Source organism: Vidua macroura, chromosome 4 (assembly GCF_024509145.1).
Source record: "Vidua macroura isolate BioBank_ID:100142 chromosome 4, ASM2450914v1, whole genome shotgun sequence".
In the NCBI taxonomy this organism is placed as follows: domain Eukaryota; kingdom Metazoa; phylum Chordata; class Aves; order Passeriformes; family Viduidae; genus Vidua; species Vidua macroura.
This window is the reverse complement of record NC_071574.1, coordinates 32,856,020-32,872,950: the sequence shown is the minus strand read 5'-3', so window position 1 is coordinate 32,872,950 and position 16,931 is coordinate 32,856,020. Positions and strand designations below refer to the sequence as shown.

General features: G+C 35.7%; 1 protein-coding gene across 1 annotated transcript in view; it reads right to left on the bottom strand.

Moving 5' to 3' along the window:
- Positions 1 to 587: 587 nt before the first annotated feature.
- The window catches only part of RXFP1 (relaxin family peptide receptor 1), an 85,026-nt gene continuing 68,682 nt past the window's right edge, over positions 588 to 16,931 (bottom strand). Inside the window, exons 4-18 of the mRNA XM_053976667.1 lie at positions 16,641 to 16,746; positions 15,323 to 15,394; positions 13,703 to 13,774; positions 12,592 to 12,663; positions 11,717 to 11,788; positions 10,868 to 10,942; positions 10,507 to 10,578; positions 9,575 to 9,646; positions 8,771 to 8,842; positions 8,303 to 8,374; positions 5,935 to 6,006; positions 5,474 to 5,703; positions 3,671 to 4,081; positions 2,936 to 3,154; positions 588 to 889 (exon numbers count right to left, since the gene is read on the bottom strand). Coding sequence (XP_053832642.1) covers positions 588 to 889; positions 2,936 to 3,154; positions 3,671 to 4,081; positions 5,474 to 5,703; positions 5,935 to 6,006; positions 8,303 to 8,374; positions 8,771 to 8,842; positions 9,575 to 9,646; positions 10,507 to 10,578; positions 10,868 to 10,942; positions 11,717 to 11,788; positions 12,592 to 12,663; positions 13,703 to 13,774; positions 15,323 to 15,394; positions 16,641 to 16,746 — 1,991 coding nt within the window. The remainder of the gene's footprint in view (positions 890 to 2,935; positions 3,155 to 3,670; positions 4,082 to 5,473; positions 5,704 to 5,934; positions 6,007 to 8,302; positions 8,375 to 8,770; positions 8,843 to 9,574; positions 9,647 to 10,506; positions 10,579 to 10,867; positions 10,943 to 11,716; positions 11,789 to 12,591; positions 12,664 to 13,702; positions 13,775 to 15,322; positions 15,395 to 16,640; positions 16,747 to 16,931) is intronic.

Sequence of the window (16,931 nt, the reverse complement as noted above, 5' to 3'; positions counted from 1 at the left end):
CTTCTTTGGCTTTGGCAAATATAGTTAACAGACCTATTTATGAAATTTGAATGTTTTTCTTACAGCTATTGCTCCTTAAAACTTTTAAGAGGTGATGCAGCCTGAATAGAGTGAGTCAGAAACTTTGAGGAGAAAATACATTTCTTAATGAGGAAACCAATTAACTCTTAAAAAATCAACTGTTGAAATGGGAACTTATAAGAAGAAAAAAGAAAATATACATACATACACACACACACACTTCCCCATAAACAGATGATTTTGAAACAATCTGCTTTCAAGGTGAGATGTTTCAAATGACAATTCATTCTTTTTCCCCCACACTCTTGGCTTCTGGAAGAAAAAAGCCCCAAACAACCAATTTCTCATTCTGATCTAGGATGAATTGTCAAAATGTCAGGTACTGCTGTGAGATGGTAAAATGCCAGTTCTACCTGCAAAGAGACACATGGCTCCTTCTTCTTCCTGCAGTGGTTCACGTGAGCCCTGATGTCACACCTCCCTCATTTTCCTCATGGCTGTAAAGCATCAAGCCCACGGATGTGAAGCTAACAGTGCCGATGTCACCGTGAGGATTCAAACCGTAATTACGTGTATGAATTTAGTCTTGTTGACTGTGTAGTCACTGAAGCATCAGAAGAGTCTGTACAAAGCACAGGCTTTGTAACCTTTGGTGTGATTTCATGCATTGGCCACATCTCTACCCAAATGAATGATGGACCATATGGTTTCTGGCTGCCTTTACCTCTTTTCGATCTTCTTTGTCTGTAGTTGTACCAAACCTGATGAATCATTTCTTTGAAAGGTCGTGTAGTCAAAGTGTAGAGAAGAGGATTCAAAGCACTATTTATTGGCAGTATAAAAATCACCACCCAAGAAGTTATGGTACCTTAGGGAAGGAAAAAGAGAGGCAGCTGTAATATGCATCCCAGTGTTTGCACTCTTTAGTTAGCATAAGCACTTGATGCCAATGCAGCACAGCTTGCCGATGAGAGGAGGAGGTCATGTGCTCTTAGGCTGAACTCCTGGCACAACAGGTGCTTTTCTTTTTCTTCTTTCTGTTACGCTTGCACTGCCTCTTTTCTCCCTCTGTTTCCAGTACTCCCTGCAAAAGCTGACATTTATTATTCTCCCAGTAATTCTATTTGTCCCTCTTTTCTATGCCACAGCTTCCTATTTGCCCTGACAGACTTCTTGTTCTGGCTGAGCCCCTTTTTCTTGACCCAAAAACTTTTGTCTCTGCTTTGCTTCTTATCTCTTCCTGTGATCTCTGTTCCCCATCCTCTTCCCAGGACTGATGATATGCAGTCCTAATGATGCCCCTGATGTTCTTTCCTCCTGCAAAACTATCCTTTGTTCCCTGTATCCCCTCAGAGCCTAGTTTTCTCTTCTGCACCAGGACTTCTTCATTCGTCCCCCTGAAAAAGAGCATTGTATACGTCCTCCTAATTTCCTTCTTTTCCTGTTCGTAAAAGTTTCTGTGTTCACTGTCTGCCTATGTCAGTCTGTGCATCTTTACAACATCCCTTTCTCGTCCTTTACTGTTTGGGAGAAATGTTACCTGAGGGGCAGGTGGAGAAGGGACAGGATTAAAGTGCTGAAAGACGTCAGTAGGTGCCCTCCATTGTGTTGTTTGACTTATAAAATTGTTACAGAACAGTTCCAAGAGGCATAAAAATCTTAATTGACTCTCCTTCTGGGACACCCCTCTACGCCCCTCTCCACTTTTACAACTTTGTTGCAATATCAAGACATTCCTGTTGACGCCCATCACATTGGCTACAGTTTCGGAAACAAGCAGGTGCTTAGTTCTAAAACAACTAACACAAAGCAAATGCTATCAAAGGAGGTTTACAATTTGTGTCAATTCGGACAGCTAGCTGTCATGTCTTTAGTTTCATGAATTGAGTAATTACTGTTTAATCTATCACAGGACACTAATTTGCTGAACCAAAGATCACCCTGTGATTCAGCAAGATTTCTTCAAGGTTTCTTGACTTATAATACACCTGCTTCTACTTTTCAAGATATTTTCTTTCAAATATCATGAGTAGTTTGATAGCTTCTTGAAGAACAATTTAAAAATATTTGAAATAACTGGATATTTAACATAATCAGCGTAACTTCCATTCATTTGAGATGCAAGTCCAAACTTTGAAAATTTCAACTCCCAAACCTCCTGGTCAGCACATAAGGCAAAAACATCCAAGCTAAAACATTTTCTTGCCAATGTAATATTGTGACATACATCTGTACACTGAGTCTGAATCTGCTGTTGCTGATTGTTCCATTCATACTCACATGTTCTTTCTAACAGGTTTAATAAGCCCCACATGAAAAAGCTTTTTTTCTGGCATCTACTGATATTGCAAAGAGAAGGGAAAAATTAAGGTGCAATTTTAGTCTTTAGGTTACCCTATTTTTACATGGGAATATATTCACAGCATGAAGAAGATAAACAGATCTTTATGTAACTTAATGAGTGGAGCTATAAATACCAGCTTGTAAAATAAAGTCATTTCAGAATAAGTTACATTATTGAATCAAGATAGAAAACACTATATTGTCTTGAGACATTTAGGCAACAGAACCAGCAAAAGCCCTAAGATGAGAAAAGCCAATGCAACTCAGACTTGACTTTCAAATATATTTTGTACACTTTATAGATATTATATGTAGACAGACTTGAATGATTTGAATTTTGGAGTTTTTTATGTAACTCAAAGGTGGCTAATCTTTCATGATTATAGTAATAGAGTTTAATTAAATAGCAAAACTATATAGTTCATTATATTGTGTGTACATATATATAGATATAGAACATGAAGTTAATTTCAGCAATATAGTTCATTTCATTAAATTATTTTTCTTCTGAAGTAGAAGGAACATTTCATACAAACACTGTTGAAACAGCCTCATAAAAGAATGGACATACCTGGTATTTCTACTCGAAGTAAAGAAAGGAGTTTCAAAATAAAAATAGGTATCCAACATAGTGCATCAGTAAATACAATGAAGAAAAAACGTTTAGCAAGGATCATCTCTTTTTTAATATGATTCCGAATTTCAGTAGCCATAATAGCTGTCTGGTGAACACTGTAGAACATACTCCCGTAGGAAAACACAATGATGATAAAAGCTGCCAAGTTTACACCTGTTTAAAAGTAAAAATTAATTATACCTTAAGAGAATAATGGCAATTCTACATCACCTATTTGCAGTCTGGGTAGTAAAGAAGAATATTTCATCTAAACTGCTAGTCCATGGAATTAAGAGGCCAGAAAATCTGAGTCTGTCCTCATCTGAAGACTGAATTTTTGTCTCTACTCAAGTATTCATTTTTTTTCACTGATAACTGGCAAAAGACTGCCATCTGATTAAAACTAAATAGTTCTTCTCTGGCCTTACCATTGCTCTACTTCCCTAACATAGTCTATTAATTCAAGAACATAATGGTCAATAATTTATTTCTACTTTCTCATCCCTTCATGCATTTTAAGATAAGTAGGTACACATCTAATACAGTAAAGCATTTATATTGGAAATAGTCTTTAAATGCTTGCTGGAGCATCTAAATCCAAGGAGGTGTGAACATCACAGCTATCTTAATTGTTTGAAAACTTGGTTCCTTTGCAGCTCTAGTAATACATAAAGAAGAAAAGCAACTTACCTAAGAAAATCACAACAGAATAAATCTGACTTCCTGAACTTTCTGATTGTTCTGAGTGAAGAGGAAAACAGACGCCATTGGTGCCATAGTAGTTCCTGAAAAATTCCTTATTGCTCAGTGGGATAAAAGCAACAGCAAACCCGATTATCCAGATAAGAACCAAAATGGAAATTGTCCTGCATTTTCTGGGCTTCAAACACCTAAAAGGATAAACTATGCAGATGTATTTTTCCAAAGTCAGATAAGTCAACAGTAAGACTGACACCTCTGTAGACAGAATAGCCAGCGATCCGACCAACTGACAGTGAATACTGTCCATCCACAACTGAGCGTGCTTGTTGTATTCTCCACGATATTTAAGATCAAAAGCTCCAATCACAAATAAATATATTCCCATCAGACAGTCAGCACCTGTGGGCACAGTGCTTAACATCATTATTTACACATCTGAACTCCCATTCTCTCTGTACATGTATGTTGGAAAACAGACACACACACACATAAATAAATATATAAATATCTACTTACAAGTAAGCTACTACATAGATATAGATATAAGATAGATAAGATAGATATTAGATAGATATTAGATATTAGATATAAAATCAATATTACACCAGGACTAGTACTATGAATTACAATTAAGTAAATATAATTACTTAATTATAGTAATTACTTAGTAATTAAGTAATTATATTACTTTTTCCTTTTTTGTTTTCCTTTTCATTTGGTCTGACAGTCCATGTTTCATACTTGTTTCCATTTTTTAAAGCTCTGGTAAAATAGTTTTGCAAATAGAAAAATATACAGCTTTATTTATAGAAATATTCTTGCAACCCTTTTTTATTAGGTCTTATTTCTTTATTTATTTCTATATTAACATTTGGCTTAAGATAATTTTATTTGGGTAGGCCATCTCTGCTGGATTCGAAGTTTATTTTTTCCACCTTATGCTAGTTCAAAACTCATGTGCATAGTTTTCTAAGACTAGTAAGGGGAGATGACCTGTCAACACAGAACTGAAGGCTTCATGGGTATTTTGCTAAAATTTTTGCAAAGTATTCAGATTGTTTTATAGAAAAACAAAGTTTCAAAATCACTGACATGCTATATTCAGAAATGTTGCAATAATTTTATGCAATGTTGGCAACTATCTCTCAAAATGCATCTAACTGCATTTGTGCAGTCCTCATAGACTCTTCAGTATTGAGAGACTCAGAATTGTAGTGATTTTACTGCCAAGTAGTTCATCCATAAACTTGTCTTGCTTTCAGGACTAAAATTAAAGAAAAATCACCCCAATTCCTAATATTGGGGAGCTAGGATAGATTAATTTTTTATATTTGCATAAACAACCTTTTATTTGTGCAAAGAATAGAATACTTGAACACAATAATTATATGCAGAAATTGCTACTTACTGAGAAATGCATAGTAAAATATAGGTTTTTGGGCATTTGAAATATTGGAATTTTATTTCTTCTCGCTGAAGACAGTGAGAATTTGACAGAATTCCCATGGCATGAAAAGCAAACATGAAACTTTTGGAATGTCCCAGCTGCCAAAGGCAGCATTTAATGAGACCTCTTAATATACCTCTTATATACCTCTTAGAACCTCTTATATACCTCTTAAGGTATATAAGACCTTAACGGTATATAAGCCACGGCATTTTGTGTTTTCATTTGCAATGTCACGAAAGTAGAGTTAATCTAATGCTAGAAATACATCACTATACTATAAAAACAACTATCATACACGCTACAAGCAGACTATAAAGATATTCTAGATATGGAGTACTCACAGCAGAGGGACATTATGGAGATGGCATGCAGTTTGTTCTCCGATCTGATGTAAGGCCTCATGCAGATAACAAAAATGTTTCCAAAGCAGGTAATGGCTGATACAACCCAGACAAACACTCTCTGTATGATGCTAGCTAAAAGATTCTCGAGGGAGGAAATCCCATCTGTGTTGGGTTTGCAGCTGCGCACGTGAGGAGCATACCCACAGTACTGGAATTTCTTAAAATATCTGGTTGTGAGAAACAGATGAGAGATCGTTCTAGGTTGATTGTCAGAATATCAAAACTATCTAGTAACTACTCAGAAAACATATTCTGAAAGAAGAACAGTTAATAAAAAATGGTCAAAATTCGACAACTCATGTACTGCTTTTCATACACCTTTGTTTTCAATTATCCAGTACTCTGTAAGTGTAAAATTCAGGCCAAAGAAAGCAAACTTTCTAAAATAATCTACTTACATGTGGGAAAGGTTTCTCAGGGGACTGAACATTCTTCTCTGGATGTTTGGAATTTCAATGCCCTCCAAGCTGCTGTAAAAATACATTCTCAGTAAAAGGCCATAGAAACTCAGTAGCAAAAAAACAATTTTTTTGAGCATTTAATTGTGATTTTATGATTATAGGAAACTAGATAAAAATTTTATTGCATCTAATCTGCCAGCCCTTCAAAACCTGACCAAAAAGTCTTTGCAAAATCTGGAGTGGAAAAAAAAGGATTGAAAATAATTTTAATAAGCTCACTGTTCTTCCGGATTCATGAAGAAAACTTTTAGTGCTGCTCTCAGTCATGAGAATTAATGAATGTCTGATTAATATGTTGCCCTTTCAAAGTACTATTCTACTGATGTTCTTTCATCATCTCTGGGGAAATAATAACTTGTTCTAGGAGTAATACTTTTACACATCTCTTCTCTTATCTCAGGGAGTGCTTTCCTGGACAAACAAACCAACCCAAGAACTCAGTCTTCATTACGTCAAAACCAGCAGGAAGCTGGGACACAGAATACAGCATGTAAGAAAAAATGCTGGCTTTTTTGTGACACATGGCTGAGGTTCCTTATTTTAAATTTTATATATGCATATGAGAGCAGCAATATTTTTTCCCCCTGCAATGCTAGATCAATAAAATTTAACTATGTAAGATGTTCTTTTAGAACTTCAGGTTCTGTATTCTTCCAGTCCTTCCCATTCTCTGGTTCGATGTGCACCTTGTATGGGGTCCTTGGTTCTCCTTGTGGAGAGCCTTATTTGGATTTATTGTTCAAAGATTTGAATGCAATATTCCTGTGAATTCTGAACATATTTAGGCAAAAATGGAGAAAAGTACAGACTTACTGGTTAGTTGATGTGGGTTGGTGGGCAGTTTTGCTGGCAGACATGAGAAAGCCCCAACATGGAAGTGTGCTACTTTTATTTAAGTGCTGCAATGAATACTAGGGAATGCTTTCCCCAACTATTTCTAGTATTTCAAACAGATGAAGAGGGAACTGGTGTTTTACAAACTGCCAAAATACAGCTGTATATTGATCTATCTCAAGATTTAACAGTTTTTTAACTAAAATAGGTGGAAGGCCATGATCACTTAGTTGTATGAGTTCTTTGGTGTTAAATAATAAATAAAGTGATAAAATCATGCTGTAGCTTGACTGTTAAGGAGGTAATTGGTTATTATTTTCTGTGCTCAGCTGCTTATTTTCATGACACTTATACAGATTTGGTATTTTCAGTTCATTAGCCGTTTACCAAATTTAGTTGAATTTGGCCAGGGGGTTCCAGTCACTGTGAGGAAGCTGGTCTGATCAAAAAAGGTATGTGTACTGCTAGCTACAGCTCACACATAATCATATCAGGTCAAATCATAAACTACTGCACTGCTGTCCAAGAAAACATCTGGTTTTTAATCTCCAGAACCATTTTTAGTAGGGCCTGTTGCAACAGGACAAGGGGTAATGGTTTTAAACTAAAAAAATGGTAGATTTAGACAAGATGTTAGGAAAAAATTGTTTATGAATTGTTGCATCGCTCTGGGGAATGGTTTTTTCCCACCCCAGAGACCCCTGTAGCTGTAACCATATTAGTTTAACCCTTCCTTCCTTTATGGACCCAATTGGCTGGGAGCCAATTATCTCTTCCTGAACAGGAGCCTAGATAATGTCCTGTTCCTTCCTTGTTCGCTCTCTTTCCCTCTTTCTCCCCTGGAAACCTCCAGGAATAAATGTCTTGGACCACATCGGGGATTAGAACCTCTTTTGGAATCTTTTGCCTTAACCCTGAAATATTTCCCCCAAAGCTCTCTCAGATCTGGGGTAGCCTAATAACTCCAGGGGGCCACTGGGGTAACTATTTTAATGAATAGGTGGTGAAACACTGGAGTAGGTGGTCTAAAAAGGTGGTAGATACCCCATGCCTAGGAACATTCCTGGTCAGGCTGGACAGAGCTGTGAGCAACCTGACCTAGTTGAAGATTTCCCTGCTCATTGCAGGGGAGTTGAACTAGAGGAATTTTAAGGGTCACTGCCAAAAGAAACTATTCTATGATTTTGAAGTGATGTCTGACAAGAACCAATATTTCAGAGGTGAAGTGACCAGTGAAGAGGTACTTAAATATACTGCAGGATAATTTCAGATTTGCAAGATTGTTGCTGCACAGGAGGAGCTCTGCTGGCAGAATTCAAGTTAGAGCTGCTGCGTTAACACACCTGCAAAACTTCCCCTAAACTCTTCAGGGGCAATTTCTTACAAAACATATTCTGGATCATGTCCTACTGAGGGAGATGTGCAAAATCACAAAGAAAATATAGCTAAAATATAAAAACTTGATACTTACAGGGATTTGAGTTTAATTAGAAAATCAAACTGGTCTATTTGTATTTTCTTGATGGGGTTGTAAGAAAGGTTCCTGGAAACACAACAAAATTAATTTTGGCCACATTCCTTACTGCTTGCCCTAAAAACAAAGTCAATCTACTTTTAAAGTTAAATCCTGATATCAAGTTAAGCATTCCCATGAAATTATTAATTTCTCATGATGTAGCTAGCATAGCTTATCTTGTATGTACTAACAAGATCTAGAAAAAAGGTAGAATTTTAACATGTTGTCTTTTGGGACATGAAAATGCACACCTTTTACAAAATTATTCTGGAAAATGATATAAATTGTTTAAGCTCATTTAGACAGAGCTTAAATGATGCATACAAACAAATGTGCTCTTCTCTTTTCTGACACATATGACTGAAAACATCGTATCAAATGAGGAATATACATTTATGTATAATAATAAACAAGAATCCTTACAGTTGTGAAAGCTCCTTTAGCTCCTTAAATATATATGGAGGAAGTGATTCAATCTTGTTGCTAGCCAAATCTCTGCAGAAACACACAGGTTACAGTAAGTTCTTACTACACACAGTAATTTTACTGAATAGTTTTGCAGTTTTAATATACACAATTTTATTTGCCAAATAGAATATTATTTATTCTATATGTTATCAGAAATCTGGACTATAAAAGAATGATGTTAAAACAAGGTGGGAAGGTAGATCTATCAGATCTTGCTTTGTCTCATTAGTTCAGATATACCATTAGATACATAATTTATTGTTATTTTATTTCCATCAAAAAGAAAGTAAAATGACATTAACTTGGCTTGTAGATGAAAATTAATTAAATGTATTGTTTCATGATGGGAATGTTTCCACATGGGCTAAACAGCATATCTTTACTTTTGTTTTTATTTCTGCCTTTCATCTTACTTTCACTGTGCAGAAATCCTAATAACAGAGGAATAAAGGTCTCAGTCCAACCAAAACTGTCAAACTGGTCTAAAAGACACTGAAGGCACACCTGCACCTAGATTGTAGTGATACAAGAATAATTGATATTATATTCAGGGAACATAATGTGAGAAAAGCCCCAATATGATTGATACAGATTTTATTGATTATTTCTTTCCTGTTCAATATATCTTAAAAAAAAATACCCGAAGGAAGGATGCCATCTCCAGAGCATGTTATATGAAATAGAAATTATGATGAATGATATTTCTAATATAAATCACAAAACTGTGTGATTTGTACAAATAAGAAGAAATCTACTCACAATTCATCTAGCATCTGGAGAGAAGAAAAGCTGTTTTCATTTAGGGAGCTGATTTTATTTCGTCTCATCACCCTGAAAGAATAAAACAAACTTATGTTGCTTCTTCTTGATGTCTATTTAATTTTGAAGATAAGGTTTTATAAACTTTAAAAGTTCTCTGTTCTCTCCATCCTTAAATATTTGCCCAATTCAGTTAACAAGCTAATTGCATCTGGAAGTTTGCCATTTTATGATTTAGTAAATAACTTTTTTTGCCTATATATGTATGTACTTCTGCATATATATATATACACAAACACCCCATGGAAGGCTGGTGCAAATTGACTGAGGGAAGATTAAGTAGGCTGGAAGGCTTGTGACCTAATCACATCTCAGACACAGGTACACGGTTGCAGAATTTTTCATTCATCCTTATTTCATCTGCCACTGCAGAACAAGGGTACTGCAGAAGAGATAAAAATTGAAAGTGAGACTCACCATGGAGTCTACTGATCTACCAAAAAGTAGAAGGGGTTTTCTGAAGATGGTTACATCATCACTGAAGAAACTTAGGAGAAAATTCTAAAATTGATGAGCCAGTCAACCCACCAGCCAATCAAAATAAACAACAAGCTTTTGTATGTTTGCTGGTTCTCATTATGAGATCTTTGACTTCAATACAAAGGTTATAATGAAAATTTCGAAATCTTAATATCAGCCAGAGTCTCTTCAGTGAAGTCTTGCTATATATTTCAATGCTGAACTTTGCTGTAAAATATAAACAGTGGATATTCTGTGCGGTGCTCATTTCAAACCAAACATTTTAATATAATATCCTCAAGAGATAAATAACCATAATACTCAGGAAACTTTTATATTAGCTGTAATGAATCACTTGACTGTTCAGTTTAAGTCCATCTCACTCTGGCTAGCTAGCATATCCAATTACTTACAGGACAGTTAGAGTGCTGCAGGAGATGAAAGTGGCATTTTTCACATGATGGATATGGTTGCCTTCAAGGTCTCTGGGATATAAAAGAACCCATCAATCATTGAAAATAAACTCAGGCACTTATTCTAAGGTAATTGAAGAAAAATGCTACCAGAACTTGACTACACAGAAGAGAGTGGGAGGCAGACATGCACACTTAACTGATGACTTCTGCACACTTAACTGATGACTTCAGGCCATCAGCCCTGCAGTGACCCAGCAGGCACTCTGCAAGATCCAGCACCCCATAAGAAAAAGTGGGGTGGAATTGCCATACAAAGACAACAAAATAATATTTTTCCAGTGAAATAAGGTAGACTTACAGCCAATTTAATCTTGGCATATACTGGCACAGAGGTTTATCAGGCAAACGTGCAAGAGAATTATTCATCATCTCTCTAAAAAAAAAAAAAAAAAAAAAAAGAGGAATAGTACAGCTGGTTATATTTCCACAGTTACATCATAGAAAAATTTCATGTCTCTTATGCATTTCTGAAAAAAAATCATTCCAATTTTGAATAGTTTTCAAAGCAGTATTATTTTCTTCAACTTCCACATATTTTCCCTGTGGCATTCTGTGCAGCAGTATTTTATCCTTAGCTTGCTAATGTCCAAAGTAAAGGAAAGGTGTTCATTCCACTTCACTGCTATTAAAATGAAATGTAGAAATCCAATACAAATCTACTATTCAGTCAGAACATGTAGTTCTGACTACAGTGGGGTATGGAGGGAGGTTTCCCTCTGGGATATAGGAGAAGAGGGTCCCTCATCTTTCAGGCTGGAGAGTGCAGTGGCACACCATAGACAGGGTCTTGGGGAGGAGGGTCGGGCTGCCACCAGGGGCAGGGACTATGGGACTCCTCCTGTCCCACCATGGCTCTGGGGGACACCTGGAACCCAGTGCTGTAGCTGCCTCGACCCTGCCCTCTCAGTGACACCTTTCATCATTTTCCTCACCCTTCTCCCTATACTTTTCCAGACACTGCGTGTCCACTGCTGCCAAAATCCTCTCACTCTAGCACATTTTGCCTGGGGTAAGGGAAAGCTGCAGGTGTACTGCCAGCACTCTGGGGTGAGCTAACACATTCAGTGTAAAAATTTTTTTTATATGTGTATGACCTTTGTATTCTGTTCTTTTAAATAGCACCTTTTTTATCCTGTTTCATACTTACAGAAGAATAAGAGATTTGAGTCCATAGAATGTTAATGGATAGATCCGATTTATCCTGTTGTTTTCAATTATCCTATAAATTATGGCAAAATATTTATCAGATTGATAATTGACTTCAGTCTTAAATTGAAGAGATAATAAAAGATAACAAGCTTTTGAATTTCTTCAAAAGTCCAGTCAAACTACTTAAAAAAATTAACACACTATTCCTTGGCAGGTTAAGATATTTATTTCCCTTCAGAATAGTTTCATTAAAAACCCGTGTAACTTCGAGAAAATAATTTCTTTCAACTTAGAAAAAAGCGTTTTCCTTTGAGGCTTTTAAATCCTTTGATCAAGACACTTTGAATAGATTCTCTGTAAAAACAAAGTAGCACAACCTAACAATATTCTATGGCAATCCAACAGTCACAAACATGCAGAAGAATGTAAGACATATTATTTGTTTATTTTTAATAACTTATTCAAAATCTCTCTGAAAAGCAGTAATGAGCCAATATTTCAGTTATGACAGTAATTTTGCCTGGACATTTTAAGCACTATTTACAGTAAATGACCTGCCCAAAAAAATATCTGTCTACTGTTTTATAGTTCTAGGTTACTTAATATATTCTTTTGTAACAAGCAATTCCTAATAAACATTGTTTGCCATTGTTAAAAGTCATCAGTCATTGAAGCTATTAAGGCTCACGAGCTGTTTTCTGCTCTCTGCAAAGCCAATTGCATTTTTACCTTGTACAGTGTAACAGGAGTTCCTTAGTTATTAGCTAGTGTAAAGTAATGCTATGCACAAAAATGAAAGCAATCAAAATATTTTTATATATAAAATTAATTCTTTTCTGAGTAAATAAATATACAAAAAAGAAAACAACATACAGCCATTCAAGTCTGTGAAGGTCTGCAAAGACAAAAGGCTCCAAATTTGTTATCTTGTTGTTGCTCAGGTATCTAAAACAAGACCAACCAAAGATGAATGAATGGAATGATTATTTAGCAGCAGACACATGAAAATTAGTTTTAAGATTATTTCTCCTTGATAATTTACCAGAATACTCCTATTCTGTTAATATTGGTTTTTTTACTTTGGTAATTTTCATGCCATTGTTTGAGAGCAAGGCAGGACTCTCTCTAGTGAGGATTTTAAGAGCAATTATGTACGGCACTTTGTCTTATCTATAAGAAAGCACAGCCAGCTAAATATTTTCACTGTGTCATATTTTAGACCCTTCACAGTTTCCTTCTGTGGAGTGATTTGTTCCATGAAAGTTTCCAGGATCCCATTCAGTCTTTGCTAAGGATATTAGTCATAAATGTAGATACCAGAATAATGGAAAAAGAAAAGCTGAAAACAAATGGGGAGAAGTACTATAAATGGTCTGGGAAGATAATAACAGCAGCTGTAATAATAGATAATCAGCCACACTTGTGTGATGAAAAGAATAAGAGGTACAGCTTTGTAAAACTTTCTGAAAACATTGCAGTAAAAGTCCTGAACCAAACAGTGCAATTTATGTGTTGTATCTTTCACTGAGCATTTCCCTAAAACGTTAAAAACACCTTTCAGCAAGTTGCTGCAAAATAAAGAAAAAAATGTTCCTTTCATCACCTATACTGGTTACTTTGAATTGCATTTGCAAACCAAAACACCATGTTAAAGAATTTTCATCTATCACAAGCTCTTCCTTTCATTTTGCTCTTTCTTCATTCTCTCTGGCTTTCTGCAGGGTAGCTACCATACTGTCTCCTTCTTCCATCCTGAGGATTTCGGGAACAGGACTGAAGTATGGAGCCCGCTTGTCTTTCAAAATACTGCCCTGCCAGGTAAACTTGCCCAGGGACCTCTTAATCTGTCTTTGCTTTCTCAATTCAGTCATTGGATTAAAGTTTTGGACCACTTTGCAAGTTCCTCATATGGAATCAGGCAGAGCGAGACTCTCAGAACTCTGCCTGCTGCTTTTTACTTCAGTATTCGAAGAGCAATACTTACAGTTTTGTCAAGTTGTATAAACCTTTGAAAGCACGTTCAGATATGGCTCTGATTTTATTATTCTGAAGATACCTAAGAAGATACAAACCCAAAACAATTTATTCTCTAAACAAGTGAAGTTAAAGCAAACATAAGTAACCAATTAAAATCTATCAGCTAAACTGAATACATATTTATTATTTTAAAAGAAGCTGTTATATTTGTTACACCTTGAATTTGACAATAACCATTTCACAGCTATAGCTGGAAAGATTGTAAGGTTGTTTTTCAAGAAATTCACACAAAGAGCAAAATCAGAAAAATTATTCCAATGGATGCTTGCTTTGCCAAAGATGAACAGTGGATTGGTGGTTTGCAACCTCCTTGATTAGGTCTTAACTTTGCAGTGCTCACCTGTGTGACCTGATCTCTGTGTTTACCCAGATATCTGCTGCAACCAAAATTTTGCACAGTAAATGTAAAAATAATTTTTTTTTTTGGTGTTACTAGAGAATTCTCAAAATACTGCGTTTGTAAGATAATATATTTAAAAATATACAGCAAAACTTATTGATCTCCTGTAAACTAAAGATACTATCTTTTTTAAAATTCCAGATTTATCCACTTTGATGAAGTAATGAGTTGAAAATTATCAACTGCAAGTGCCAAGTCTTCTAAAATAATTTTAATGAATGATAATATTAGTCTCTGAATAATATTTAAACCTAAGTCCTTTAAATCAAATTCCACCTAATGAAGCATCTAGATGCATTCCTGCTAGAAAGCAGTAAGAAATCAGACATTGGCTTTTACAAAATAGGTTTCTGCCAAACACTGCTCAAGACCTTTTGGAAAATGCAAAATTATCTATCAGAAGGGTGAGAAGTCGATATTAGAAACAAATGTTTTCTACATATATAAATAGGTATGGATCTATTTCTTTTCGTGAAAACTTACCTTTCAGGAATTTAAGGGACATAATGGGACTTAAGTTTCAGAACACAAGATGGTGCTGCAGTGTAGCACAGTTCCCATGAAAGAACACTTTGAGTAGGTTATACAGAAGCCCTACTCCAGAGTTCTGCATTTAATTTTTATTTCACTACTTCTATATAAAGAAAACTCATTAAAGGCTATGATTTTTGAACAGCACGTATGTTACACGCTGGAAAACATAACACAGTATTGTATTACCATAATAACTTGACTGTTGGGCATTACCAAATCAGTACCAGACATAATTAGGAGTAAAACCACGTGCCATGGGAATGAGCTTCCCATGATAATGGGAAGTTTGAGTTTCCAAACTTTTTTTTCCAGAATAAATCAATTAACTTACTTTAATTTGATTTGACATATTACTGTTTATGATAAATGTAGCATCCTCCAGAAAAAAAAAATAGCATTTTTCTGGTATAAACCAGTCTATAAACATAAACCATTGAATATGCAGAAATTATTGTTTTGCAAAAAGACAGATGTCAAATCAAGGTACTTGAGCCAAACATGAGGTACCAAAGCGTGAGACAAACCAGACTTTTGATACTTAAATGTTAAGCTCCATGTGTGTACATATGGGGGAAGGAAAGGATGAATATTTAAGACACTAGATAGGTATTTTATGTTATAGCACTCCCTTACAGATTTTTAAGATCTTGGTATTTCTTGAAAACATCAGCAGAAAGTTTCCTTAGCAGATTCCTCTGAAGAGACCTGTAGGAATGAATGCATACAGTAAAACTACTGTCCCAGGTTCCTACAGGCTTTTGTTATTTAATAAGGGCAGCTCTCACTCTGCTAAATAACAAAAGCAGCATGAAACCATCTGAACATGCTACTTCTGTTTTTCTGTATGCTTGTATCTATTTAAACAGTAAGAAAAATACATTATACATTTTAAAAAAATCCATGTGCCCAGGAAGAACTGGCAAAATAATAGTTAAATCAAAGAATGAAAAAGATTTGAATATAAACTACAGATTTATTTCAAACCTCAAATGCATATAGAGTGTATTTCCCAGGCATCCTAATGTCCCATCTCCACTGGGGACACTCTAGCCTCCTGTCAAGAATAAAACTCCTTCAGGATGTGGTTTTATTAGAAGAGAATTTAGCCTGAAAGCCAGCTGAACTCACTACTTTTTCTACAGCTAGAACTGTAGTCAGTATTTTTGAACTCTTTTTCGACCCTGAGCCAGAAGCCAGTTTAAATAGATGTTTGGCATTCCACATCAGTTTCTATTATGAAGTGTTGCAGTATTTGAATGTGGACCCAACAAGGAGAACTTCAGCCACATGTGAACACAGACTGGTACCAAAAGGAAAGATCCATGACCCAGATCTATGGGGGAGATCCTCAGGTAAGGACATGGGATGATGCTCTGTACTCACCACACCTAAAACTGCTTCCCAAACAGCAATGTGCAAATCAAGAGCACATCAACCATATTCTGGTCTCTTAAAAAAAGTTTGGCTTATACATAAATATCTGCATGATGACTCAGACTAATTAAATCCTTTTAAATAACAGAGTATTCAGACATCAAATGAGAACTAAATAGATTTGCTCCAGCAGGGAGTTCCACCGAGTTCAAGGTTATTGACTTTATTGACAGGAGCACAGACTAGGAATATTGACAGGATCATAGAATAAGAAACAGGTTCTAAGCATTTTGTCTTAAAAGGAAGCATTTCTTTTCTAGATTTCCTTAGATATCCTGAAGTGTTTGTAGTTCAAGTCAGTTACAAACATGAAATGATCAGTTCACAGAGTATTTTCGTTCCTTAGTTTATTTTCTCCCCTTTTATGTAAGGGAAATCTGCACTTAAAATATTAAAGTACTTGTCAACAGAGAGAAACAGTGCTTCCCAAGCATCAGCTGATCATAGTTGTGAAAAAGTTGTAGGATTGACAGTCAAACTTGAACAGAGAAGGAGTCCAGGTTACTTTTCTACTTACATTATGGTTATGTTTGAAGAGACTGATGGCACAGCACGTAATTTGGCAGCATCACAGAAAACCTCCAGCCCTTGGCAGGTACACTCTGCTGGCACATCACCAGCCACTGCAGGAGAGCAAGAACATGGTCAGGGCAAAATGTGGGATATGAGATGTGATGGGACGCGGAGAAAAGAAATATGGTATAAAAGAACGAGCACAAAGACAGACATAGCAGGCTCTTTTGAACACAATTAATGCACATGTTTTTACAAAATTGATTTAGACCTGGGAGGAATCTAACAATAAATA